Raw genomic sequence first — 26,067 nt, forward strand, 5'->3', positions numbered from 1 at the left:
ACATTTGTCCATAAAGGACCCTACATTTAAAGATATTGTATCCCAGGGACCCCCATCACATAGGCCTACCAGCCGTGTGTTGTTCAAATGTTTTAAAAAATACTCTTTTTTTCCCCAAGATTTCTTTTGAAAATAGCCGAGACCTAATAGGTTTGAAATAATTGCTTCATAATAGACCCGGTTGCTTATTTCTGTCCCTCAATGTGGCAACAGTGCTTCCAGTCAGTCAGTCAGTCAGGAGGTTAGAGAGACGTTAGAGGTTTATCAGATCAACTGAAAACAAACTGTTATTATAGTTAATGAATATTAATATGGTCATAATGATAAGGTGTTAATTAGTCCAGTTATAGTGAATGAATATGATGAAAATGATGCTGAATAAGTTTACTGTAAGCTGTGTGTGTGTGCAGAGAGCAGCAACACTCCACACAACAACCTCTACGTCATGGATCAACCGGTAAATTATATTTAATACATTATAATACTTATAATCAATAATTATCATACAGATATTATTATCGTAACGTTTATTCTTAGCTCGCCGAGCTGGAGATCGGGGTCCAGCTCTGCAGAGTGGCACACACACACACACACACACACACACACACACTACATATTTTGTTCTATATATATATAGACTTGCACTGCTCCCATTTATTGATGAAATGATTACTATATTTACCCAGGGTATCTGGGCTAAGCTCAAGAACTTGTTTCCAGCCAGGCCCTGCTCATAGAACATTTCATCGTAGTGGTTCATGGTTCAATGCCTTGTTCAAGGGCACTTCAGCGGTGGTCATTTTAACGTGTCGGACCGCTGATTCGAACTGGCGACCTTCCGGTATCAAGACCGCTCCGCAATCCGTTCGGCCACCGCTGCCACATCCCATGATGTTGTTGTGTGTATGTCTGTATGTCATGATGAATTGGCTAAGAACACAATGGAAACAATTAAGCCCTCATAGTTTCACTTTTTAGCACAATATTGTACAACTGTATCACTTTTTACAAACTAATAAAGTATGCAATGAATTCTCCTCACAGAATGGTCACACAAATAATTGTGATTAACGATTTAATTGTGGTTTTTGCATTGAACATTGTAACGTTACAGATTGTATTTCTGTTTGAGCACACATTGCACATCAGGGCAGATGTGACACATTGCACATCAGGGCAGATGTGACACGTTGCACATCAGGGCAGATGTGACACATTGCACATCAGGGCAGATGTGACACATTGCACATCAGGGCAGATGTGACACATTGCACATCAGGGTAGATGTGACACATTGCACATCAGGGCAGATGTGACACATTGCACATCAGGGCAGATGTGACACATTGCACATCAGGGCAGATGTGACACATTTAATCACTGACATGTTTAATGTTTTTTCCAAAAAACACAGCATAGCAGATATAGCTGATAGATCTGCTATTTATAATCTATTTATTATAAAAACACTGCATAGCAGATATAGCTGATAGATCTGCTATTTATAATCTATTTATCTGTCTATTTATTATAAAAACTGGCCCTGGATCTCAAATGGTCAAAATGTAGATTTTTGTGTTGGACATTATTGAGGGAAATTAAGATTATCAGATTATCGTTTTAAAACTCCGCTTATCAACTAACCGGTTAATTGATCAATATGGTTATCATCCATCCATCTTCAACCACTTATCCGTAGTCGGGTCGCGGGGGCAACAGCTCCACCAGAGAGCTCCAGACTTCCCTCTCCAGAGTAACATTAGTGACCTCCTCCTGGGGGATCCCGAGACATTCCAAGGCCAGTGAGTCGATGTGTTTCCTCCAACTGCGCCTTGGTCTACCTCTCCTCCCAGTGGGACGTGGTCCTTGGTCTGCCCCGGGGTCTCCTCCCAGTGGGACGTGGTCCTTGGTCTGCCTCGGGGTCTCCTCCCAGTGGGACGTGGTCCTTGGTCTGCCCCGGGGTCTCCTCCCAGTGGGACGTGGTCCTTGGTCTGCCTCGGGGTCTCCTCCCAGTGGGACGTGGTCCTTGGTCTGCCACGGGTTCTCCTCCCAGTGGGACGTGGTCCTTGGTCTGCCACGGGTTCTCCTCCCAGTGGGACGTGCCTCGAGGACCTCCCTAGGGAGACGCCCGAGAGGCATCCTAACAAGATGCCCCAACCACCTAAGCTGGCTCCTTTCCAGGCGAAGAAGCAGTGTAATAATAGTCATCAATGATCAATTATTGAATTAATTGATAATTCCCATCCTAAATCCCCACAGACCGAGACCAACGTGTCCTCAGACGTCTCCTCAGACGTCTCCTCTCAGACTCATGTCCTCCAGAGGATCCAGCAGTATGAACGTGTTCGACAGGAGAATGAAGAGACAGCAGAAGAACTGGTCTGCATCTCTACAGGACGGACACAACTATGACTACCTGAGAGACGAGGTACGCACGCACGCACGCACGCACGCACGCACGCACGCACGCACGCACGCAAATGTACAGTGCACAGTGACATAAAAACACCCCAAAGCAGTGGGCACTAAATTATTATTAAAATAAAATGTTGATAATGTCTGAGGATAAGGTCTGCTGAGGATGATTAGTTGTTCTATTAACACCTGCTCTGTCTGGTCTGCTGAGGATGATTAGTTCTGTTAACACCTGCTCTGTCTCTGGTCTGCTGAGGATGATTAGTTGTTCTGTTAACACCTGGTCTGCTGAGGATGATTACTTGTTCTGTTAACACCTGCTCGACGTGCCTACAAACATGTCAACTATAAAACACAGTGAAGAAGCTTTCTGCTTCTAGGGGCCGACGGCGTGGAACAAACTATAAAACACGGTGAAGCAGCTTTCTGCTTCTAGGGGCCGACGGCGTGGAACAAACTATAAAACACGGTGAAGCAGCTTTCTGCTTCTAGGGGCCGACGGCGTGGAACAAACTATAAAACACGGTGAAGCAGCTTTCTGCTTCTAGGGGCCGACGGCGTGGAACAAACTATAAAACACGGTGAAGCAGCTTTCTGCTTCTAGGGGCCGACGGCGTGGAACAAACTATAAAACACGGTGAAGCAGCTTTCTGCTTCTAGGGGCCGACGGCGTGGAACAAACTATAAAACACGGTGAAGCAGCTTTCTGCTTCTAGGGGCCGACGGCGTGGAACAAACTATAAAACACGGTGAAGCAGCTTTCTGCTTCTAGGGGCCGACGGCGTGGAACAAACTATAAAACACGGTGAAGCAGCTTTCTGCTTCTAGGGGCCGACGGCGTGGAACAAACTCCCACTATACCTTCAACAGGCAGCCTCTGTAGACACTTTTAAAGCACAGCTCAAGACCCACTTCTACACTATTGATTTTTAGTTGAAAACTACTTTCAATATTATTTTAATGTTTTATGCCTTGCTTTTCTTTTCTTTTCTTCATTGCTCTGTAAAGCACTTTGAGCTGCATGTCATGAAAGGTGCTATACAAACAAATAAAGTTGTATTATTATTACTATTATTATTATTATTATTGTTATTATTATTATTATTGTTATTATTATTATTGTTATTATTATTATTATTACTATTATTATTATTATTATTATTATTATTATTATTATTATTGTTATTATTATTATTATTATTATTATTATTATTATTATTGTTATTATTATTATTAGTGTTATTATTATTATTATTATTGTTATTATTATTATTATTATTATTATTGTTATTATTATTATTATTATTGTTATTATTATTATTATTATTATTGTTATTATTATTATTATTATTATTGTTATTGCTATTATTATTGTTATTGTTATTATTATTGTTATTATTATTATTATTGTTATTATTATTATTATTATTATTATTATTATTGTTATTATTATTATTGTTATTATTATTATTATTATTATTATTGTTATTATTATTATTATTGTTATTATTATTATTATTATTATTGTTATTATTATTATTATTATTATTGTTATTGTTATTGTTATTGTTATTGTTATTATTATTATTATTGTTATTGTTATTATTAAGGTGATGTTTTGGTTCTGTTTGCGTCCAGGTTGGCAGCAGAGTGGCAGACAGAGTATACGACATAGCAAGGTAAGGACGATGATGCCACATACAGCAGGAAGTGATGTCACATACAGCCGGAAGTGATGTCACATACAGCAGGAAGTGATGTCACATACAGCAGGAAGTGATGTCACATACAGCAGGAAGTGATGTCACATACAGCAGGGCTTCTCAGCGTGGGGTCCGTGACGCTAGTCCAGCGGTGTCTCTGAATGCTCCGATCGTATATATAGAGTTTATTTAGGGTTAGGGTTAGGAAATTATGACCGATATCTGATCTCTGATCATTTGCAGGGCCATATCTGCCGATATCGATTCTAACCGATTCCGATATTATACAGAGGACCACAATGGAAACAAGCCTATAGGCCCTGTAGGGGCTTATTGGCCCTATAGGGGCTGATATTATACAGAGGACCACAATGGAAACAAGCCTATAGGGGCTTATTGGCCCTATAGGGGCTGATATTATACAGAGGACCACAATGGAAACAAGCCTATAGGCCCTATAGGGGCTTATTGGCCCTATAGGGGCTGATATTATACAGAGGACCACAATGGAAACAAGCCTATAGGCCCTATAGGGGCTTATTGGCCCTATAGGGGCTGATATTATACAGAGGACCACAATGGAAACAAGCCTATAGGGGCTTATTGGCCCTATAGGGGCTGATATTATACAGAGGACCACAATGGAAACAAGCCTATAGGGGCTTATTGGCCCTATAGGGGCTGATATTATACAGAGGACCACAATGGAAACAAGCCTATAGGGGCTTATTGGCCCTATAGGGGCTGATATTATACAGAGGACCACAATGGAAACAAGCCTATAGGGGCTTATTGGCCCTATAGGGGCTGATATTATACAGAGGACCACAATGGAAACAAGCCTATAGGCCCTATAGGGGCGTACACAGTGACATAGACCACTCCCTATAGGGCCGTACACAGTGACATAGACCACTCCCTGTAGGGGCGTACACAGTGACATAGACCACTCCCTATAGGGGCGTACACAGTGACATAGACCACTCCCTATAGGGGCGTACACAGTGACACAGACCACTCCCTATAGGGGCGTACACAGTGACAGACCACTCCCTGTAGGGGCGTACACAGTGACATAGACCACTCCCTATAGGGGCGTACACAGTGACATAGACCACTCCCTATAGGGGCGTACACAGTGACACAGACCACCCCCCATATTGGGGCGTACACAGTGACATAGACCACTCCCTATAGGGGCGTACACAGTGACACAGACCACCCCCCATATTGGGGCGTACACAGTGACAGACCACTCCCTATAGGGGCGTAGACAGTGACATAGACCACTCCCTATAGGGGCGTACACAGTGACAGACCACTCCCTGTAGGGGCGTACACAGTGACATAGACCACTCCCTATAGGGGCGTACACAGTGACATAGACCACTCCCTATAGGGGCGTACACAGTGACATAGACCACTCCCTGTAGGGGCGTACACAGTGACATAGACCACTCCCTGTAGGGGCGTACACAGTGACATAGACCACTCCCTATAGGGGCGTACACAGTGACAGACCACTCCCTGTAGGGGCGTACACAGTGGCATAGGCCACTCCCTGTAGGGGCGTACACAGTGACATAGACCACTCCCTGTAGGGGCGTACACAGTGACACAGACCACTCCATATAGGGGCGTACACAGTGACATAGACCACTCCCTGTAGGGGCGTACACAGTGACATAGACCACTCCATATAGGGGCGTACACAGTGACATAGACCACTCCCTATAGGGGCGTACACAGTGACATAGACCACTCCATATAGGGGCGTACACAGTGACATAGACCACTCCATATAGGGGCGTACACAGTGACATAGACCACTCCCTGTAGGGGCGTACACAGTGACATAGACCACTCCCTGTAGGGGCGTACACAGTGGCATAGACCACTCCCTGTAGGGGCGTACACAGTGACATAGACCACTCCCTGTAGGGGCGTACACAGTGACACAGACCACTCCATATAGGGGCGTACACAGTGACATAGACCACTCCCTATAGGGGCGTACACAGTGACATAGACCACTCCCTATAGGGGCGTACACAGTGACATAGACCACTCCATATAGGGGCGTACACAGTGACATAGACCACTCCCTATAGGGGCGTGTCATTAGTTGTTCTAGTTGTTCTAGTGTTCTAGTTGTTCTAGTTGTTCTAGTTGTTCTAGTTGTTCTGTCTGGCGTTGAGTGTATAAATGTCATTAGTTGTTCTAGTTGTTCTAGTGTTCTAGTTGTTCTAGTTGTTCTAGTTGTTCTGGTTGTTCTAGTTGTTCTAGTGTTCTAGTTGTTCTAGTTGTTCTAGTTGTTCTGGTTGTTCTGGTTGTTCTAGTTGTTCTAGTTGTTCTAGTTGTTCTAGTGTTCTAGTTCTAGTTGTTCTAGTTGTTCTAGTGTATAAATGTCATTAGTTGTTCTGGTTGTTCTAGTTGTTCTAGTTGTTCTAGTGTTCTAGTTGTTCTAGTTGTTCTAGTTGTTCTAGTGTTCTAGTTGTTCTAGTTGTTCTAGTTGTTCTAGTGTTCTAGTTGTTCTAGTTGTTCTAGTTGTTCTAGTGTTCTAGTTGTTCTAGTTGTTCTAGTGTTCTAGTTGTTCTAGTTGTTCTAGTGGTCTAGTTGTTCTAGTTGTTCTAGTTGTTCTAGTGTTCTAGTTGTTCTAGTTGTTCTAGTGTATAAATGTAATTAGTTGTTCTGGTTGTTCTAGTTGTTCTAGTGTTCTAGTGTTCTAGTTGTTCTAGTTGTTCTAGTTGTTCTAGTTGTTCTGGTTGTTCTAGTTGTTCTAGTGTATAAATGTCATTAGTTGTTCTAGTTGTTCTAGTGTTCTAGTGTTCTAGTTGTTCTAGTTGTTCTAGTTGTTCTAGTTGTTCTGGTTGTTCTAGTTGTTCTAGTGTATAAATGTCATTAGTTGTTCTGGTTGTTCTAGTTGTTCTAGTTGTTCTAGTTGTTCTAGTTGTTCTAATCTCTACAGGACGTTTCCTCTGGCCTTGGATGTCGGTGGAGGGAAAAGTCACATCGCAGAACATCTCAGCAAGGTGCCTGATTACACACACGCACGCATACACACACGCACGCATACACACACGCACGCACACACACACACACACACACACACACGCACGCACAGTATATGGTGTGTGTGTAAACATATATTAATCTTAATGTTGTGTTGTTTTTCAGGACATTGTGGAACGTCTCTTCCTCACAGATACTTCAGAAAACACCTTGGTGAGTACAGGTCTCACCTTCTGACAGAGGCAGGCAGACAGACAGGCAGACAGACAGGCAGGCAGGCAGGCAGGCAGGCAGACAGACAGGCAGACAGACAGGCAGGCAGGCAGGCAGACAGACAGGCAGACAGACAGGCATAAAGGCAGGCAGACAGACAGGCAGGCAGGCAGGCAGGCAGACAGACAGGCAGACAGACAGGCATAAAGGCAGGCAGACAGGCAGACAGGCAGACAGACAGACAGGCAGGCAGGCAGACAGGCATACAGGCATACAGGCAGGCAGGCAGACAGGCAGACAGACAGGCATACAGGCAGGCAGACAGACAGACAGACACAGGCAGGCAGACAGGCATACAGGCAGACAGACAGACACAGGCAGGCAGACAGACAGGCAGACGCAGGCAGGCAGGCAGGCAGACAGACAGACAGACAGACAGACAGACAGACAGACGAGAATAGTTAAGGTCTATTAGTGCTAAGGTGACCACTGCAATGGTGGTTAGTAAAAACAGAGAGATGTGTTTGGGTGAGCGGTGAGTCTCTTACCACCGCGGCTCAGTGACGTCATGTTGTAGTTTTAGTAAAAACAGAGAGATGTGTTTGGGTGAGCGGTGAGTCTCTTACCACCGCGGCTCAGTGACGTCATGTTGTAGTTTTAGTAAAAACAGAGAGGTGTGTTTGGGTGAGCGGTGAGTCTCTTACCACCGCGGCTCAGTGACGTCATGTTGTAGTTTTAGTAAAAACAGAGAGGTGTTTGGGTGAGCGGTGAGTCTCTTACCACCGCGGCTCAGTGACGTCATGTTGTAGTTTTAGTAAAAACAGAGAGGTGTGTTTGGGTGAGCGGTGAGTCTCTTACCACCGCGGCTCAGTGACGTCATGTTGTAGTTTTAGTAAAAACAGAGAGGTGTGTTTGGGTGAGCGGTGAGTCTCTTACCACCGCGGCTCAGTGACGTCATGTTGTAGTTTTAGTAAAAACAGAGAGGTGTGTTTGGGTGAGCGGTGAGTCTCTTACCACCGCGGCTCAGTGACGTCATGTTGTAGTTTTAGTAAAAACAGAGAGGTGTGTTTGGGTGAGCGGTGAGTCTCTTACCACCGCGGCTCAGTGACGTCATGTTGTAGTTTTAGTAAAAACAGAGAGGTGTGTTTGGGTGAGCGGTGAGTCTCTTACCACCGCGGCTCAGTGACGTCATGTTGTAGTTTTAGTAAAAACAGAGAGGTGTGTTTGGGGTGAGCGGTGAGTCTCTTACCACCGCGGCTCAGTGACGTCATGTTGTAGTTTTAGTAAAAACAGAGAGGTGTGTTTGGGTGAGCGGTGAGTCTCTTACCACCGCGGCTCAGTGACGTCATGTTGTAGTTTTAGTAAAAACAGAGAGGTGTGTTTGGGTGAGCGGTGAGTCTCTTACCACCGCGGCTCAGTGACGTCATGTTGTAGTTTTAGTAAAAACAGAGAGGTGTGTTTGGGTGAGCGGTGAGTCTCTTACCACCGCGGCTCAGTGACGTCATGTTGTAGTTTTAGTAAAAACAGAGAGGTGTGTTTGGGTGAGCGGTTGAGTCTCTTACCACCGCGGCTCAGTGACGTCATGTTGTAGTTTTAGTAAAAACAGAGAGGTGTGTTTGGTTGAGCGGTGAGTCTCTTACCACCGCGGCTCAGTGACGTCATGTTGTAGTTTTAGTAAAAACAGAGAGGTGTGTTTGGGTGAGCGGTGAGTCTCTTACCACCGCGGCTCAGTGACGTCATGTTGTAGTTTTAGTAAAAACAGAGAGGTGTGTTTGGGTGAGCGGTGAGTCTCTTACCACCGCGGCTCAGTGACGTCATGTTGTAGTTTTAGTAAAAACAGAGAGGTGTTTGGGTGAGCGGTGAGTCTCTTACCACCGCGGCTCAGTGACGTCATGTTGTAGTTTTATTAAAAACAGAGAGGTGTGTTTGGGTGAGCGGTGAGTCTCTTACCACCGCGGCTCAGTGACGTCATGTTGTAGTTTTATTAAAAACAGAGAGGTGTGTTTGGGTGAGCGGTGAGTCTCTTACCACCGCGGCTCAGTGACGTCATGTTGTAGTTTTTGTAAAAACAGAGAGGTGTGTTTGGGTGAGCGGTTGAGTCTCTTACCACCGCGGCTCAGTGACGTCATGTTGTAGTTTTAGTAAAAACAGAGAGGTGTGTTTGGTTGAGCGGTGAGTCTCTTACCACCGCGGCTCAGTGACGTCATGTTGTAGTTTTAGTAAAAACAGAGAGGTGTGTTTGGGTGAGCGGTGAGTCTCTTACCACCGCGGCTCAGTGACGTCATGTTGTAGTTTTAGTAAAAACAGAGAGGTGTGTTTGGGTGAGCGGTGAGTCTCTTACCACCGCGGCTCAGTGACGTCATGTTGTAGTTTTAGTAAAAACAGAGAGGTGTTTGGGTGAGCGGTGAGTCTCTTACCACCGCGGCTCAGTGACGTCATGTTGTAGTTTTATTAAAAACAGAGAGGTGTGTTTGGGTGAGCGGTGAGTCTCTTACCACCGCGGCTCAGTGACGTCATGTTGTAGTTTTATTAAAAACAGAGAGGTGTGTTTGGGTGAGCGGTGAGTCTCTTACCACCGCGGCTCAGTGACGTCATGTTGTAGTTTTAGTAAAAACAGAGAGATGTGTTTGGGTGAGCGGTGAGTCTCTTACCACCGCGGCTCAGTGACGTCATGTTGTAGTTTTAGTAAAAACAGAGAGGTGTGTTTGGGGTGAGCGGTGAGTCTCTTACCACCGCGGCTCAGTGACGTCATGTTGTAGTTTTAGTAAAAACAGAGAGGTGTGTTTGGGGTGAGCGGTGAGTCTCTTACCACCGCGGCTCATGACGTCATGTTGTAGTTTTAGTAAAAACAGAGAGGTGTGTTTGGGTGAGCGGTGAGTCTCTTACCACCGCGGCTCAGTGACGTCATGTTGTAGTTTTAGTAAAAACAGAGAGGTGTGTTTGGGTGAGCGGTGAGTCTCTTACCACCGCGGCTCAGTGACGTCATGTTGTAGTTTTAGTAAAAACAGAGAGGTGTGTTTGGGTGAGCGGTGAGTCTCTTACCACCGCGGCTCAGTGACGTCATGTTGTAGTTTTAGTAAAAACAGAGAGGTGTGTTTGGTTGAGCGGTGAGTCTCTTACCACCGCGGCTCAGTGACGTCATGTTGTAGTTTTAGTAAAAACAGAGAGGTGTGTTTGGGTGAGCGGTGAGTCTCTTACCACCGCGGCTCAGTGACGTCATGTTGTAGTTTAAGTAAAAACAGAGAGGTGTGTTTGGGTGAGCGGTGAGTCTCTTACCACCGCGGCTCAGTGACGTCATGTTGTAGTTTTAGTAAAAACAGAGAGGTGTGTTTGGGTGAGCGGTGAGTCTCTTACCACCGCGGCTCAGTGACGTCATGTTGTAGTTTTAGTAAAAACAGAGAGGTGTGTTTGGGTGAGAGGTGAGTCTCTTACCACCGCGGCTCAGTGACGTCATGTTGTAGTTTTAGTAAAAACAGAGAGGTGTGTTTGGGTGAGCGGTGAGTCTCTTACCACCGCGGCTCAGTGACGTCATGTTGTAGTTTTAGTTAAAACAGAGGGGTGTGTTTGGGTGAGCGGTGAGTCTCTTACCACCGCGGCTCAGTGACGTCATGTTGTAGTTTTAGTAAAAACAGAGAGATGTGTTTGGGTGAGCGGTGAGTCTCTTACCACCGCGGCTCAGTGACGTCATGTTGTAGTTTTAGTAAAAACAGAGAGATGTGTTTGGGGTGAGCGGTGAGTCTCTTACCACCGCGGCTCAGTAACGTCATGTTGTAGTTTTATCGCGGCTCAGTGACATCATGTTGTAGTTTTAGTGCGGCTCAGTGACATCATGTTGTAGTTTTAGCGCGGCTCAGTGACATCATGTTGTAGTTTTAGCGCGGATCAGTGATGTCATGTTGTAGTTTTAGCGCGGCTCAGTGACATCATGTTGTAGTTTTAGCGCGGCTCAGTGACATGTTGTAGTTTTCGGTGGTCACCTCTTCACCTAAAACTGGAGTCTGAATAGGCCTTTAAGCTAGGTGTGCACGATTATAAAATGATGACCGATCTCTGATCATTTGCAGGGTCATATCTGCCCATACCGATTCTGACCGATTCTGATATTATACAGAGGACCACAATGGAAACAAGCCTATAGGCCCTGTAGGGGCTTATTGGCCCAAAGCCTGTTTATTCAATCAATCAATAAATAGTCTATAGTCTTTTCCAAGTGTCTGTTTTCACAACTGAATGAGACGAGTACACACATTAAATGTAGACCTGAGGTACTAGAGACACTTTAGATTCATATTATAACTCTTTTGTTCTAGACCTGAGGTACTAGAGACACTTTAGATTCATATTATAACGCTTGTTCTAGACCTGAGGTACTAGAGACACTTTAGATTCATATTATAACTCTTTTGTTCTAGACCTGAGGTACTAGAGACACTTTAGATTCATATTATAACTCTTGTTCTAGACCTGAGGTACTAGAGACACTTTAGATTCATATTATAACTCTTGTTCTAGACCTGAGGTACTAGAGACACTTTAGATTCATATTATAACTCTTGTTCTAGTCCTGAGGTACTAGAGACACTTTAGATTCATATTATAACTCTTGTTCTAGTCCTGAGGTACTAGAGACACTTTAGATTCATATTATAACTCTTGTTCTAGACCTGAGGTACTAGAGACACTTTAGATTCATATTATAACTCTTGTTCTAGTCCTGAGGTACTAGAGACACTTTAGATTCATATTATAACTCTTGTTCTAGACCTGAGGTACTAGAGACACTTTAGATTCATATTATAACTCTTGTTCTAGACCTGAGGTACTAGAGACACTTTAGATTCATATTATAACTCTTGTTCTAGTCCTGAGGTACTAGAGACACTTTAGATTCATATTATAACTCTTGTTCTAGACCTGAGGTACTAGAGACACTTTAGATTCATATTATAACTCTTGTTCTAGACCTGAGGTACTAGAGACACTTTAGATTCATATTATAACTCTTGTTCTAGACCTGAGGTACTAGAGACACTTTAGATTCATATTATAACTCTTGTTCTAGTCCTGAGGTACTAGAGACACTTTAGATTCATATTATAACTCTTGTTCTAGACCTGAGGTACTAGAGACACTTTAGATTCATATTATAACTCTTGTTCTAGACCTGAGGTACTAGAGACACTTTAGATTCATATTATAACTCTTGTTCTAGACCTGAGGTACTAGAGACACTTTAGATTCATATTATAACTCTTTTGTTCTAGACCTGAGGTACTAGAGACACTTTAGATTCATATTATAACTCTTGTTCTAGTCCTGAGGTACTAGAGACACTTTAGATTCATATTATAACTCTTGTTCTAGACCTGAGGTACTAGAGACACTTTAGATTCATATTATAACTCTTGTTCTAGACCTGAGGTACTAGAGACACTTTAGATTCATATTATAACTCTTGTTCTAGACCTGAGGTACTAGAGACACTTTAGATTCATATTATAACTCTTGTTCTAGACCTGAGGTACTAGAGACACTTTAGATTCATATTATAACTCTTGTTCTAGTCCTGAGGTACTAGAGACACTTTAGATTCATATTATAACTCTTGTTCTAGTCCTGAGGTACTAGAGACACTTTAGATTCATATTATAACTCTTTTGTTCTAGACCTGAGGTACTAGAGACACTTTAGATTCATATTATAACTCTTTTGTTCTAGACCTGAGGTACTAGAGACACTTTAGATTCATATTATAACTCTTGTTCTAGTCCTGAGGTACTAGAGACACTTTAGATTCATATTATAACTCTTGTTCTAGACCTGAGGTACTAGAGACACTTTAGATTCATATTATAACTCTTGTTCTAGTCCTGAGGTACTAGAGACACTTTAGATTCATATTATAACTCTTGTTCTAGACCTGAGGTACTAGAGACACTTTAGATTCATATTATAACTCTTGTTCTAGTCCTGAGGTACTAGAGACACTTTAGATTCATATTATAACTCTTGTTCTAGTCCTGAGGTACTAGAGACACTTTAGATTCATATTGAACTCATTGATGATTCTTTACATTTTTAATTTAAAATCATTTTTTTTGCTGGTGAACCGATGGGCGGGAACCCCTTTTGGTGTTTTAAGGCCTATGTTATACTTTAGCTATTGAAAAAATAGCAGATCTACAAGCTCATAGAGCGGCACCGAGTGTCATGCTACGAGCTTGTAGGTCACTCAAACATTTGCTTCTGGGGGGGTCCCTGGAAGCACATATTTTCAGATTGGGGTCGGAGGCCAATTACATATAATATTGGGGGTCCTTGACATGAAATAGTTTGAGAACCAACTGACATAGAAACATGGGATTTTCTGAAAACGTTCATGATTTAGAAGACATTTGTAGAATCGTCCTCAGGTCTAAATAGGTTAAATAATCTGTGTTATTTTGAGAGCGTTCCGATACCGATATGGCATTTGGACGACACAGTGACACTAGTAATAAGCCTATCTCACAGAATTTCCCCGCCCCCCTAAATACGCCCCCTTTCGGGGTTAGTGGTGATAGCGTGACGTCACTCCATAGACGCTTCATGTTAACAGAGGTAATTTAAGAAGTCTACAACTTTTGTTTTCTCAAGGTAAGGTTTGTTCTATCTGTTCGACCTGATTTACCATCTTGTTTGCTTCATAATAATATTGGTCTGTCACATTTTTACATTAGAAAATGTACTTAGATTCTCCAGAGAAAAAAACGTGTAAATGCTCATGTTAAAGACACCACTATTTACCGGAAGTGGGCGTGGAAAGCGGGCTGTGAGATAGGCCTATTGTAATAGTAATGGAGAGGCACATCCTGTCTTCATTTAACATGAAACATTGGGATGAAACAGGGACATGTGTGTGTGTGTGTGTAGTGACTCTGTCTTGCCACAAGGTGGTACACTTTACCAACATTCTGTGTGGTCTCCATGTAGGGAGAGTTGCCAGCTGTGAGAGACTGGGGCTGCGTTCGAATTGCTAGGGTTGTTCCCTACTCCCCATACGGGGACCCAGACTCAGTGGACTCAAATAGTGATTCATTCGGACAATACTCCCTGTATGGGGAGCACTGACTCTGACGTCAATATCGATAGAGGGCGCTATAGGTCCGCGGGTTCATGTACTTTTTTATTTGCATTGTAATCCCCATAGGGTTTTTTCAGATCGCCTCATAAAGAACTGTATGAAAAATAAACAAATCATCCCGGCCGTTTCACAAATAACATAGGCCTATGATTATTATCAATAAATTAATATTATATCCATTATCCAGCAATATGAAAACAGTGCACCACCTTGACAATATGAAAATATCAGCAGCATGATTATGAACCCCCGCTAATCCTGGGGGGGGGGGGGGGGGGGGGGATACGGCAAAAGTAGCCGATCTACAAGCTCTGCTCACAATACGGACGTTAACAGAAACAGCAGTCCAATAAATTACTGCCTACATAATGAAGTTTTAATGTATTTAGCGCAATTCAATGAAATAATGTTAGATAACATATTTTTGAATGGCAGGAATTAATTCATATTAATAAAACATGTGTTCGGAGACACAATTAATGTGTCTCACATGCATGTACAAAATATATATTGGACTTTAGCACATAGCTTTACAACCTCACCAACCTTAATCCAAAAACTATTAAAATATAAGGCCTTCTACAGCAAGCAACTCATTCCTCTCCTAACGTCATGGGCTGGGCCAGGGTGATACAATGAATCAGATTAGTAATACTATTGCAAATGAATTGTTTTATTATAAAAAATAAAACAAAACAATTGCAAATAAATTCACAGATCATTTGTCTCGAGATCTGTAGCTTCGAGATCCGCCAGGGAAGAAAAGAGAGGGGAAACGAAAGTTTAAAAAGTACATTTGTGTTGATTTCTTTCGCTGGTTCAACTTCTGCCTCTTCTGAGTTGGAGCGCAATAAGCGCATGCATGCAGAAGCAGCGCACGTGCGCGCAAACGCGGGCATGTGCGCTCAAGAGCGAGCTTGCGCAATGCATTATGGGGCAGATTTGCTTTGCTGTGTTTTTGTAGTGACCATCGGATGGTCCCTACAATTCCCGGTGCATTGTGGGATACTTCAGTCCACTACATTAGGGTGCAAAAATGCTCACTACATATTCGGACACTAACAAAATGGCGGAACCCCAAAGTAGTGCACTATATGGGGCATAGGGAATGAATTCGAACGCAGCCCCTATCTGTACGACTGCACGCACGCACGCACACAGTGATGTGTATGTGCTCTCCTCAGAAGCGCAGCAGACACAGTGAGCTTCCTGTCCAGTGTGTCGTGGCTGACGAAGAGTTCCTGCCGTTCAGAGAAAACACCTTCGACCTGGTGCTCAGCAGCCTCAGGTAACCTTTGACCTTTGACATAATGCTTCTCACCCTCAGGCGTCTCACTGGTTTAATAATAACATAATAATAATAATAAACATAATAACTGGTTTAATAATAACATGTATTTGTGTTTTCCTTCCAGTCTCCACTGGATCAACGACCTGCCAGGAGCTCTGAGACAGGTAGCCTCTCACTGGTCTGGAGTCAGTTCACTTAGCCTCTCACTGGTCTGGAGTCAGTTCACTTAGCCTTTATACTGGTCTGGAGTCAGTTCACTTAGCCTTTCACTGGTCTGGAGCTTAGAGTATATATGAATAGAGACGACACCCGAGTTCTCCTCCCCTCCACTTGCATTAAGTTGCTCAAAAGCGCATGAGGCGATTTCACTGTGCATTCTGGGTAGGAACAGAGTGCATTCTGGGATGGATTGGGCCCAAACACATGAACGCGCTGCCGCTGACTATCATTGCAGGCATTCAACGTTCACGTGTCATCGTGAACGTGCACAATGATAGTCGACGGACCAGCGCGTTCATGTGTTTGGGCCAGCGCTGCAATATCAAATTCGGCCACTATGTCCATTTCGCCTCAGGGTTTCATCCGGGTGCCGTCTCTATTCATATATACTCTAAGGTCTGGAGTCAGTTCACTTTACCTCTCACTGATCTGGAGTCAGTTCACTTTACCTCTCACTGATCTGGAGTCAGTTCACTTAACATCAGATCAATTATGTTAAATGATGGTCTCCCCATAGATAAATTATGTTAAACGGCCTCCCCATAGACCCATTATGTTAAACGGCCTCCCCATAGATAAATTATGGTCTCCCCATATATGCATTATGTTAAACGGTCTCCCCATAGATAAATTATGTTAAACGGCCTCCCAATCAGATAAATGATGTTAAACGACCTCCCCATAGATACATTATGTTAAACGGCCTCCCAATCAGATAAATTATGTTAAACGGCCTCCCCATAGATAAATTATGTTAAACGGCCTCCCCATAGATAAATGATGGCCTCCCCATAGATACATTATGTTAAACGACCTCCCCATAGATACATGATGTTAAATGGCCTCCCCATCAGATCCAGCAGGTACTGAAGCCAGACGGGGTGTTCGTGGGGGCCATGGTCGGAGGAGAAACCCTGTATGAGTTACGCTGCTCTCTGCAGCTGGCCGAGACGGAGAGAGAGGGAGGATTCTCTCCTCATGTGAGCCCTTACACCGCTGTCACCGACCTGGGGAACCTGCTGGGACAGGCTGGCTTCACCATGCTGACTGTGGTACGTTAATATGACCCTTACACCGCTGTCACCGACCTGGGGAACCTGTTGGGACAGGCTGGCTTCACCATGCTGACTGTGGTACGTTAATATGACCCTTACACCGCTGTCACCGACCTGGGGAACCTGTTGGGACAGGCTGGCTTCACCATGCTGACTGTGGTACGTTAATATGACCCTTACACCGCTGTCACCGACCTGGGGAACCTGCTGGGACAGGCTGGCTTCACCATGCTGACTGTGGGACTGTGGTACGTTAATATGACCCTTATACCGCTGTCACCGACCTGGGGAACCTGTTGGGACAGGCTGGCTTCACCATGCTGACTGTGGTACGTTAATATGACCCTTACACCGCTGTCACCGACCTGGGGAACCTGCTGGGACAGGCTGGCTTCACCATGCTGACTGTGGTACGTTAATATGACCCTTACACCGCTGTCACCGACCTGGGGAACCTGCTGGGACAGGCTGGCTTCACCATGCTGACTGTGGTACGTTAATATGACCCTTACACCGCTGTCACCGACCTGGGGAACCTGTTGGGACAGGCTGGCTTCACCATGCTGACTGTGGTACGTTAATATGACCCTTACACCGCTGTCACCGACCTGGGGAACCTGTTGGGACAGGCTGGCTTCACCATGCTGACTGTGGTACGTTGTTATGACCTGGGGAACCTGTTGGCTCTGAGAGAGAGAACTCGCCCTGCCCCCCCCCCCCCCCCCCCCCCCCCCTTATCAATGTATTTCTATTCCAACCTGTACATGTATATTTAATGTGTTTGAGAAACCTTAATTGTTTGTTGTCACTGTTGTTATTGTGAATGAACAATTTACAATTTAGGCATTTATCAGACGCTCTTAATCCAGAGCGACTTACATTAAGCAAGAACAAAAACATGGCATGTACTATAAAGTGCTATGACTACATAAAATGCAATTCTAGTGCGGTCTACGTAACAAGCTATAAGTCTGTTTAAAATGCTATCTAAGTCTACATAAAGTGCTATCTAAGGGGCTACGGGCCATGATGGAGTCTGAACAGGTGGGTTTTCAGACTACGGCGGAAGATTGGGAGTGAGTCTGTAGTTCTGACTGCAACGGGGAGTGCATTCCACAGTTTTGGAGCCAGAAGGGAGAAGAGTTTGGGACGTGTGGAGTGTTGTCCTGGCATTTTTGGTGAAGGCATTTCCAGCTTCCCTGTGTTGGCTGATCTGAGTGCGCGGGAGCGTTTGTAGGGTTCAATCATACTTGCGAGATATGGGAGAGCCATACCTTTGGTTGGTTGCTTTGAATGCCAGCATCAGAGTTTTGTATTCTGTGCGGGCAGCGACCGGGAGCCAGTGCAGGGAGCGGAGAAGGATCAGTTGGAGAGGCTTAAGTGCACATGCCTGTAGGCCAGTAAAGAGGGAGTTACAATAGTCAAGTTTTGACAAGACTGTTGTCTGGATTAGGAGCTGGGCTGATTCCTGGGTGAGGAACGGTCTAATTCGTCGTATGTTATAGAGTGTAAACCTACAGGATCGAGTGACAGCTGTGATGTGTGTTTGGAACGAGAGCTGAATGCATGAGAATGAATGCATGAATGGGAACCGAATGGAAACAAGACCGCTAGGTCTTTCTTCGGTGCTGTCCTTTTGGACCATTTGTGCTTTACTGTACTGTACTGTACTGTACTGTACTGTACTGTACTGTACTGTACTGTACTGTACTGTACTGTACGCATTTTATTGTCGAATTAAATTATTATCAATCAATCAAAACTCTTACTCTGACGCAATTTGAATGTTGGGGGAAAAATAACTTCATGGAGTTCCAGTTCTGTCTCATATGTTTCTGTTTCATCACTTCCAATTTGAATTGTTTACCCTGTATAATATAATTAAATAATATTAATATAATATGTATATTGTATCATATACATGTATTTAAAATAATGCAACTGTGTGTGTGTGTGTGTGTGTGTGTGTGTGTGTGTGTGTGTGTGTGTGTGTGTGTGTGTGTGTGTGTGTGTGTGTGTGTGTGTGTGTGTGTGTGCGCACACAGGATGTTGATGAGATCCAGGTCCATTATCCAGGCATCATTGAAGTCATGACGGATCTGCAAGGCAAGTTTATTTTTATTGATCGAATGCATTATTAACACCCTGAACGCCCAGGACGAAGTTCTTTGTCCTTTCTATTAATAACGCCCGACGCTCAGGACGAAGTATTGTCCAAAAGACGAAGTTTATTGATACGAGAACAGATCGCATGGCTGTATAGCCCAGACGCGCCTGCTGGGCTCTCCTCGGTGACGCGCAAGAGTGAGACGTCATCGAAAAACTCCCTCCCCTGTTTAGCTGATGAAAACGAAAATCTTAAAACGTTCATAACTCGCGATCTAAATCATCCCGTCTTTTTATGAAAAAAGATCCTGTGTTAGACGGCGGTCCGCGGTCCAGTCGCTAGTCTCGATAGATTTATTCTTGTCTCCCGTTGTTGTTGATCGACTCTAGAGTGGTGTGGCTATTGTTAGCTGCTACACACCAGTGTTGGGCATCGTTACTTTAGAAAGTAACGTCGTTAGGTTACTGGATTACTGCCCATAAAAATAATCCCTTACCGTTACAAATTACCTTCTGAGAAAAGTAAAAGGTTAGATTATTTTCCGTTACCCGACAATTAAAACCCATTTTTGAATGCTTGCGCAAGTTGGTTACATTGTATTAGGCTACTGCCTACCGTCATTGCGCCGCATTATCACGGCCCGGTTAAAAACGAGAATGATACACACCATGAACTGACCATAGACAATATCCCCTTTACAGCTCTCTCTTTATTAATGAATATAATTTGCCACAATCGGCACGTAGGACTGGACAGAAAGAGAGTGCAGAGAGTACACTACAATATGCCATACTAGGCTGTTGCGCTGCGCTCTGATGCCCTCTCCACGCCGCGCGCCGTGGCGCATGAACAATAACAACAATCCACGTGGACCCACGACGACCCACGTATGAATTAGATAGTTTATATGCAATGGCACGGCGGCCATCCTTGCAGGCAGTGACAGTAACAGAATGAGAATCCTGTAGGCAGTAACCTGTTCATTTTGGGGGGGCAACAACAACAGCCTGTTGTTGATGATGAATGATACTATGAAACTTAACAATTCATTAACTAGTACTCACCTAATGACGCCGCCACGGAGGATATACCATGTTAAACGTAATTCCAAAGTGTTTAGCCTACATTGTTTAAGTCATAGACGCATGCGGTTTTCATGAACTTTGGCTAAAGCATGTTGTTGTTATTATTATTCCACTACCACCCGGCACTTCTAGTCGACTAGACTGTCATGGCAGCTGGCTACAACCGAAACAACTTCCTCTTCAAAATAAAAGCTACTTGTAACAATACTTTTATTTCTTAAGTGAACTACAGGATGTAGTAGACGCAGGATGTATAGTACATGGTATAGTGGGCTTGGAAGGATAACTCACACAGAAGGCAGGAGAAATAGACTCCGCGGGCAGTCGGGGCTTTATTATTTTTTAAATCTTGCCAACAAAATGAACAGGGACACATTATAGTAACGGGATTACTTTTTTGGAAATGTAACTAGGTAACTAACTACTAAATTGCAAAACTAAGTAGTTACTTTATTCCGTTACCAATGAAAGTAGTCCGTTACATAACCCTGTTATTAATAGCGCCGTTACACCCAACACTGCTACACACACATCATCAACTTCCGCCGGTCCGTCCAGTCGATTTATAAACACGGACGCCTTTTCCGGACGGACCGGCCGGAAGTTCATGATGTTGTGTAGCAGCTAACAATAGCCACAGCACTCTAGAGTCGATCGACAACAACGGGAGACAAGAATAAATCTATCGAGACTAGCGACTGGACCGCGAAGCGCCGTCTAACACAGGTTTTTTTTTTCAGAAAAAGACGGGATGATTTAGATCGCGATTTATGAACGTTTTAAGATTTTCGTTTTCATCAGCTAAACAGGGGAGGGAGTTTTGACGCCTCACTCTTGCGCGTCACCGAGGAGAGCCCAGCAGGCGCGTCTGGGCTATACAGCCATGCGATCTGTTCTCGTATCAATAAACTTCGTCTTTAGGACAATACTTCGTCCTGAGCGTCGGGCGTTATTAATAGAAAGGACAAAGAACTTCGTCCTGGGCGATGGGAGTGTTAATGAATGATTGATCAGTGGTTGTCAAAGAGTGGTCCGGGGACCCCCGGGGGTCCTCAGCCCCTGATGTGTTACCATTACAGCTATTATATGAGGACCCCCAGGGGTGTGTTACCATTACAGCTATTATATGAGGACCCCCAGGGGTGTGTTACCATTACAGCTATTATATGAGGACCCCCAGGGGTGTGTTACCATTACAGCTATTATATGAGGACCCCCAGGGGTGTGTTACCATTACAGCTATTATATGAGGACCCCCAGGGGTGTGTTACCATTACAGCTATTATATGAGGACCCCCAGGGGTGTGTTACCATTACAGCTATGATAAGAGGACCCCCAGGGGTGTGTTACCATTACAGCTATTATATGAGGACCCCCAGGGGTGTGTTACCATTACAGCTATTATATGAGGACCCCCAGGGGTGTGTTACCATTACAGCTATTTGACCCCCGGGGGTGTGTTACCATATTTGAAGAATAGGATTTAGATGTGTTACCATTACAGCTATTTGAAGAATAGGATTTAGAAAATGTTAGAATGTTTGAACATAAACTGGTGGAGAACTGTACTAAATATATATATATAAATATATTTAGGAATGGGAGAGAGTAACTGTACTAAATATATGTTAGGAATGGGAGAGAGTTAAGGTCTCCACACACCGGAATGGGAGAGGGTAAAGGTCTCCACACACCGGGAGAGAGTTAAGGTCTCCACACACCGGGAGAGAGTTAAGGTCTCCACACACCGGGAGAGAGTTAAGGTCTCCACACACCGGGATAGAGTTAAGGTCTCCACACACCGGAATGGGAGAGAGTTAAGGTCTCCACACACCGGGAGAGAGTTAAGGTCTCCACACACCGGAATGGGAGAGAGTTAAGGTCTCCACACACCGGGAGAGAGTTAAGGTCTCCACACACCGGGAGAGAGTTAAGGTCTCCACACACCGGAATGGGAGAGAGTTAAGGTCTCCACACACCGGGAGAGAGTTAAGGTCTCCACACACCGGGAGAGAGTTAAGGTCTCCACACACCGGAATGGGAGAGAGTTAAGGTCTCCACACACCGGGAGAGAGTTAAGGTCTCCACACACCGGGAGAGAGTTAAGGTCTCCACACACCGGGAGAGAGTTAAGGTCTCCACACACCGGGAGAGAGTTAAGGTCTCCACACACCGGGAGAGAGTTAAGGTCTCCACACACCGGGCGCAAATCGGATGCGAATTCGGATTTTTAGCGGCGTTTCTCCATCGGTTTTCCGAAAAACGCGGCCGGTGTGCAACCACCTTAACTACCTTTACACCTTACACAACCACCTCAACTGTACTAAATATATAAATATATATATTTAGGAATGGGAGAGAGTAACTGTATAAATATATACATATATATTTAGGAATGGGAGAGAGTAACTGTATAAATATATACATATATATTTAGGAATGGGAGAGAGTAACTGTATAAATATATACATATATATTTAGGAATGGGAGAGAGTAACTGTATAAATATATAAATATATATTTAGGAATGGGAGAGAGTAACTGTATAAATATATACATATATATTTAGGAATGGGAGAGAGTAACTGTATAAATATATACATATATATTTAGGAATGGGAGAGAGTAACTGTATAAATATATACATATATATTTAGGAATGGGAGAGAGTAACTGTATAAATATATACATATATATTTAGGAATGGGAGAGAGTAACTGTATAAATATATACATATATATTTAGGAATGGGAGAGAGTAACTGTATAAATATATACATATATATTTAGGAATGGGAGAGAGTAACTGTATAAATATATACATATATATTTAGGAATGGGAGAGAGTAACTGCGCGTGGAAGAGACGCTCTATGGTTCACAGAGACACCATCCTGGCTGCTGCCTCCATTTACCAAGGTACCCCACACACCCACACACCCACGCACGCACGCACGCACGCATGCACACACACACACACACACACCCACCAAGGTGAGACTGCCCCCCCCCCCACACACACACAGGGCTTTTTAACTTGTCGAATGCTGCCTTATATTAAACCGTGTTATATTTTCAGAACTGTATGCAAATGAGGACGGATCGGTTCCCGCCACGTACGAGATCCTCTACATGATTGGTTGGAAGCCTCATGAGTCACAGGTGCTGTATGAGATCCTCTGATTGGTTGGAAGATGCTGTGCTTATTTAGACCCTCCAGCCAGGGTCTGTCCCTGATTGGCTGACTGGGTCTGTTATTTAGACCCTCCAGCCAGGGTCTGTCCCTGATTGGCTGGCTGGCTGGGTCTGTTATTTAGACCCTCCAGGGTCTGTCCCTGATTGGCTGGCTGGCTGGGTCTGTTATTTAGACCCTCCAGGGTCTGTCCCTGATTGGCTGGCTGGCTGGGTCTGTTATTTAGACCCTCCAGGGTCTGTCCCTGATTGGCTGGCTGGGTCTGTTCGAGCACGGAAATACTGTTTGGTTGGTTTTCACAACCAAGTGTCACTGTTGTGCAGCCTAACACACACACACACACACACACACACACACACACACACACACACACACACACATATTAACTGTATATATGGGCAGTACAGTACAGTACAGTACAGGGTAACAGGTACGGTCGCCCCTTTTCCATCTCGCCCCACTACTCTACCTAGCTGTAAATAACAAACATAATTCATGTTGGTGATTATATAAAAGGTATTATCATATTAATGTATCATTGTTAAGTTCACTCTGTATATCCACGGGCATAATAGCATGATGATGCCATTACAAAACATGGGCTTTACATGGAAGAAATGTGTTTAATAAAACGAAATTAACTGCTATAGAAGGTCCTAAATTAACTTAATGTTGTATAGAGATCGACTACTATACAATCAAATAAATCTGTATACAAGATAATTTCAGATTCAAGGATTGTTCGTCTTATTGTTTGTGTTTCAGGCCAGACCAGCCAGGAGAGGATCAGCTACGGTGTCGTTTGGAGATCTGTCTAAGATCAGTCAGCCCCCCCCCCCACAGCACCCTGACCCCCCCACAGCACCCTGACCCCCCCACTACACACACACACACACACACACACACACACACACACACACACACACACACACACACACACACACACACACACACACACACACACACACACGGTGCATTATAATGTAAATATTCTTATTTAAACTATATGTAAAACTGTCTGCAATAAACATGCATGTAAATATGTACTGTTTGTATTTTCACTGACGCTTCAATGGGTGGTTCTGAGAACAAATACAGGAGAGACTAATGACTGTGTCTTATAGTTTAGAACGTCGACTCATTTCAAAGAAATAAAGGAACAAAACGCTGAACTGTTGGACTCGTCACTGTGTCAGTGTGTCTCCTCAGTCTGAACCGGTTCAGACCTGAGAACCAGGTCCTGGTTCAGACCTGAGAACCAGGTCCTGGTCTAGACCTGAGAACCAGGTCCTGGTTTAGACCTGAGAACCAGGTATTGGTCTAGACCTGAGAACCAGGTCTTGGTTTAGACCTGAGAACCAGGTCCTGGTCTAGACCTGAGAACCAGGTCCTGGTCTAGACCTGAGAACCAGGTCCTGGTCTAGACCTGAGGACCAGGTCCTGGTTTAGACCTGAGGACCAGGTCCTGGTTTAGACCTGAGAACCAGGTCCTGGTTTAGACCTGAGAACCAGGTCCTGGTTTAGACCTGAGGACCAGGTCCTGGTTTAGACCTGAGGACCAGGTACTGGTCTAGACCTGAGGACCAGGTCCTGGTCTAGACCTGAGAACCAGGTCCTGGTTTAGACCTGAGGACCAGGTCCTGGTTTAGACCTGATGACCAGGTCCTGGTTTAGACCTGAGGACCAGGTCCTGGTTTAGACCTGAGGACCAGGTCCTGGTTTAGACCTGAGGACCAGGTCCTGGTCTAGACCTGAGGACCAGGTCCTGGTCTAGACCTGATGACCAGGTCCTGGTTTAGACCTGAGAACCAGGTCCTGGTTTAGACCTGAGGACCAGGTCCTGGTTTAGACCTGAGGACCAGGTCCTGGTCTAGACCTGAAAACCAGGTCCTGGTTTAGACCTGAGAACCAGGTCCTGGTCTAGACCTGAGAACCAGGTCCTGGTTTAGACCTGCGAACCAGGTCCTGGTCTAGACCTGAGAACCAGGTCCTGGTCTAGACCTGAGAACCAGGTCCTGGTCTAGACCTGAGGACCAGGTCCTGGTCTAGACCTGAGGACCAGGTCCTGGTTTAGACCTGAGGACCAGGTCCTGGTTTAGACCTGAGGACCAGGTCCTGGTTTAGACCTGAGGACCAGGTCCTGGTCTAGACCTGAGGACCAGGTCCTGGTCTAGACCTGAGGACCAGGTCCTGGTTTAGACCTGAGGACCAGGTCCTGGTTTAGACCTGAGGACCAGGTCCTGGTTTAGACCTGAGGACCAGGTCCTGGTTTAGACCTGAGGACCAGGTCCTGGTTTAGACCTGAGGACCAGGTCCTGGTCTAGACCTGAGAACCAGGTCCTGGTCAAGACCTGAGAACCAGGTCCTGGTTTAGACCTGAGAACCAGGTCCTGGTTTAGACCTGAGGACCAGGTCCTGGTTTAGACCTGAGAACCAGGTCCTGGTTATCAGGTCCAAACCAGGACCTGGTCCTCAGGTCTAGACCTGAGGACCAGGTCCTCAGGTCTAGACCTGAGGACCAGGTCCTGGTTTAGACCTGAGGACCAGGTCCTGGTTTAGACCTGAGGACCAGGTCCTGGTTTAGACCTGAGGACCAGGTCCTGGTCTAGACCTGAGAACCAGGTCCTGGTTAAGACCTGAGAACCAGGTCCT

General features: G+C 44.6%; 1 protein-coding gene across 2 annotated transcripts; it reads left to right on the top strand.

Annotated features, from left to right (window-relative positions):
* Nucleotides 1-213: 213 nt before the first annotated feature.
* Nucleotides 214-24,566, top strand: ndufaf5 (NADH:ubiquinone oxidoreductase complex assembly factor 5). 2 transcript variants are annotated; one of them, XM_079500062.1, is made up of 12 exons: nt 214-457; nt 2,260-2,428; nt 4,054-4,094; nt 7,087-7,150; nt 7,296-7,343; nt 15,651-15,754; nt 15,882-15,921; nt 16,831-17,028; nt 19,077-19,137; nt 23,058-23,141; nt 23,302-23,384; nt 24,181-24,566. In XM_079500062.1, exons 1-12 carry the CDS (start codon nt 354-356, stop codon nt 24,283-24,285), a joined length of 1,101 nt encoding a protein of 366 aa, XP_079356188.1. In that variant the 5' UTR covers nt 214-353; the 3' UTR covers nt 24,286-24,566. The 2 variants fall into 2 exon arrangements, with proteins under 2 accessions (XP_079356188.1, XP_079356189.1); XM_079500063.1 differs by having other exon boundaries at nt 15,654-15,754.
* The last annotated feature ends 1,501 nt before the right edge of the window (nt 24,567-26,067 follow it).

The sequence above is a fragment of the Electrona antarctica genome (assembly GCF_951216825.1).
Source record: "Electrona antarctica genome assembly, chromosome: 4".
In the NCBI taxonomy this organism is placed as follows: domain Eukaryota; kingdom Metazoa; phylum Chordata; class Actinopteri; order Myctophiformes; family Myctophidae; genus Electrona; species Electrona antarctica.